Source organism: Sprattus sprattus, assembly GCF_963457725.1.
Source record: "Sprattus sprattus genome assembly, chromosome: 18".
Lineage (NCBI taxonomy): Eukaryota > Metazoa > Chordata > Actinopteri > Clupeiformes > Clupeidae > Sprattus > Sprattus sprattus.
Genome location: NC_137916.1, coordinates 5,740,828 through 5,744,505, shown reverse-complemented (window position 1 = coordinate 5,744,505; position 3,678 = coordinate 5,740,828). Strand labels below are relative to the sequence as shown.

Here is a 3,678-nt window from a genome sequence, read left to right as displayed (position 1 = left end):
TTAGGCTTTGGTGCTGAGGGTCAGTAGGTCCAGAAAGGAGTTGAAGAGCGTCTCCAGCCAGCCCTGATTGGCCATGCACTGCTGAACCACCTCCTCCTGACCAGGGTCCTCTGTTGCCTGCTCTATACTGTCCGTCTGAGGGAGAAAGAGAGGGAGGGAGGGGAGGTGGGGGCAGGGCAGAGCAAGAGAGTCAGGTTAACGAGCCATGGAAGGAGAGATTGATGGAAAGCATGATAAAAAAGTTAAGGCTGAAGCATTTAGATTCCAGACTGTGGAGTAAACAAACTCCCAAATAGAAGTGAAGGTAAGCCAAGGTCAGATAGACCTTCCTTGCCATTCGTCAGCACACATCCCTGGGTTGAGTTTAGACTGTCTAGCACAGGAGTGTATGCGCCTATCATATATCAGCACACAGCCCTGGGTTGAGTTGAGACCGTCTAGCCTCTCACCTCTTTCTTGCAGTGGAGGAAGGTGTGATATTTGTAATGATGGAGAGAGTGGTAGAGACTGTACATCCTGCAGTTCTCTGTGGACAGCTTCAGGTCCTGGAGGAGAGGAGAGGAGACGGGGAGTTAGACCATACCATTCAATTCAATTCAATTTTATTTATATAGCGCCATAACAATACTCAGACAGACAGAGGCCATCAGAAAGGGAAAAACCCACACATGATCCAGTCCTTCATTTCTCTCTGTCAGTACTGTCTTGGTGTTTGCTTGTGTTATTTCAGTGTCTTTCCAATTCTGAGGGGCAACGGTGTAACCTTGTGGATTTTGCTGGTGAATTACCTATGGGACAGTGCGACTCGAATGAAGGGAACTCCCGGAATCAGGACTGATTCTAATTCCGCTGTGCAGCCTGATGCAAAGTGCAAACAATCTTGCTAAAGCTGCCTGAGGTTGTGCGCATTAATAATTCATAATTTGTGTAAATGCCTGATGTAGCTTTGCCTTAATTACTGTTCAATGTCCCCGCACAGCATGCGTCAATGAAAAAAAAAGAGATTCCAAAAGACGCTTTGGCAACAGCGGGGTATTCAGTGAGATAAACCTGAGCTGCCTGTTCCATATGAAAACTTGACGTAACGCAAAGCGTTACAAAATATGAGCCAAACTGTTCAGTAGGTTTTGGCACAGAATGAGTCATGGTTGTCAGTGTGTTTTTATGTGTTTTGTGTGTGTAAATTGGTTTGTGTTTCATTTTTATATATTAAAGGAAGACATTTTCTCTGGATCAAACAATGTACGCAAGAGTTATTAGAGACTTTGTGTTTTGTGGCAAGCACTGGCAAGTTGGCAAAGTTTGAGGGTCTGCAACGCCCACACCTTCCGGTCTAATGAGAAAATCTTCTATAACTTTTAGTCACCCATGGCTGAAGAGTTGCCTGACCACATTTCAAGGCGTTACCATTAAATTTGTCGGAGGAGTTCGATCAGATGCGAGGTGTGCCAACGCCGTCAAAACTCATCTTCCACTCAAAATGGCCGACTTCCTGTGGACCTGCCACCATGGCGTCAAGAGACTTTTTGGTGCGTCCAAGCATGATGAAGACGTGTACCGAATTCCGTCAAGCTACGCCAAAATAACCCCAATGCGCAGGTTTTTTTGCAATGTTCTAGGGGGCGCTACAGAGCCATTTTGCTCCATCCATGGACAAAAACTCTACCGAAGATGGAGGGTTACAGGCTTGATGTCCCTGGCAAATTTGGTAATTTTTCGAGCACTTTGACATACATGCGATTGAGCTATAAGAGACTTTGTGTTTTGTGGCAAGCAATGGCAAGTTGGCAAAGTTTGAGGGTCTGCCACGCCCACACCTTCCGGTCTAATGAGAAAATCTTATATAACTTTTAGTCGCCCATGGCTGAAGAGTAGCCTGACCACATTTCAAGGCGTTACCATTACATTTGTCGGAGGAGTTCGATCAGATGCGAGGTGTGCCAACACCGTCAAAACTCATCTTCCACTCAAAATGGCCGACTTCCTGTGGACCTGCCACCATGGCGTCAAGAGACTTTTTGGTGCGTCCAAGCATGATGAAGATGTGTACCGAATTCCGTCAAGCTACGCCAAAATAACCCCAATGCCCAGGGTTTTTTGCAATGCTCTAGGGGGCGCTACAGAGCCATTTTGCTCCATCCATGGACAAAAACTCTACCGAAGATGGACGGTTACAGGCTTGATGTCCCTGGCAAATTTGGTAATTTTTCGAGCACTTTGACATATATGCGATTGAGCTATAAGAGACTTTGGTTTTGTGGCAAGCAATGGCAAGTTGGCAAAGTTTGAGGGTCTGCCACGCCCACACCTTCCGGTCTAATGAGAAAATCTTATATAACTTTTAGTCGCCCATGGCTGAAGAGTAGCCTGACCACATTTCAAGGCGTTACCATTAAATCTGTCGGAGGAGTTCGATCAAATGCGAGGTGTGCAAACGCCGTCAAAACGCATCTTCCACTCAAAATGGCCGACTTCCTGTGGACCAGCCACCATGGCATCAAGAGACTTTTTGGTGCGTCCAAGCATGATGAAGACGTGTACCGAATTCCGTCAAGCTATGCCAAAATAACCCCAATGCGCAGGTTTTTTTGCAATGTTCTAGGGGGCGCTACAGGGCCATTTTGCTCAATCCATGGACAAAAACTCTACAGAAGATGGACGGTTACAGGCTTGATGTCCCTGGCAAATTTGGTAATTTTTTGAGCACTTTGAAATATATATGCGATTAAAACACCTAATTTTTGCTTTTTCATTTTTAACTAGGTGGCGCTATACATGTAATGACTGGTTATGGTATGGGTTGACATGGCCCCTTAACACAAACATAGCACAACCTACAGGCCAGTTGGTGTATAACCATATAAATCAATTTATTGCATGCCCCCCCATGAACGGAATTCCACGAAACTTAACGTGCAGTCAGAAGGTGTCATAATGATCCCACACCTCCGATTTTGTGCAGTTCTGACCTTGTCAACTTACAACACTCCATTTTTGCTTTTTCATTTGTAATTAGGTGGCGCTATACATGAAATAAGTGGTAGTGGAATGCTTGACGTGGCCTCTTAAGACCAACTTATAAAAAAAATGTGGTCCTCCTAGGCCCTACGGTTTTTGACTTATTCACAGAAAACTGAATCGCTCCACCCTCTTTAAACAGGGGTCCAGTCCGACGGGGGTGCAACGGATCAAAACGAAAATCAATGGTTCCACGCTAATCTAGTGGGGCTGCATGCCCACCAAATTTCGTGCACCCCGGTGTTTCAGTGTCCCGGGAATCGTTGACAGAAAATCGTCAGACTGAAAAAAAAAAAAAAAAAACTCCGACTAAACCTATATGACCTCTCGCGCGGCGGTCAATAATAATGGCAATGTTCCAAACCCAACTGACATGTACTATGTGAACTTCAATTCCCTCCCAGAGGAATGAAGGTGCACATTTCATTACCACCTCAGTTCTGAGGCAGCCCATGACCTGGGATTTCAGGCACCATGGTGGTACCATATTCGAGATAGTGGGCTTGTGACAATCTGTCACTCTGACAGGCGATCCGTCAGCGGACTTGCCTGTTGCTTGGGAAAGCTCTTCTTGACACGGTTGAGGGTTTTACGGTTATAGCCCTCCCCAGCCAGGTGCACACGCACGGCTCCTGAGTCCAACGGATCAGCTGTCATCTG

The 3,678-nt window shown here is 46.0% G+C and overlaps 1 protein-coding gene across 1 annotated transcript in view; it reads right to left on the bottom strand.

Annotated features, from left to right (window-relative positions):
• Window positions 1-3,678, bottom strand: part of prr12b (proline rich 12b) — a gene marked incomplete at its 3' end in the record, with an annotated part of 23,047 nt that continues 19,369 nt past the window's right edge. Inside the window, exons 15-17 of the mRNA XM_080856315.1 lie at window positions 3,568-3,678; window positions 450-545; window positions 1-135 (exon numbers count right to left, since the gene is read on the bottom strand). The exon at window positions 3,568-3,678 is cut by the window's right edge and continues 21 nt beyond it. Coding sequence (XP_080712441.1) covers window positions 1-135; window positions 450-545; window positions 3,568-3,678 — 342 coding nt within the window. The remainder of the gene's footprint in view (window positions 136-449; window positions 546-3,567) is intronic.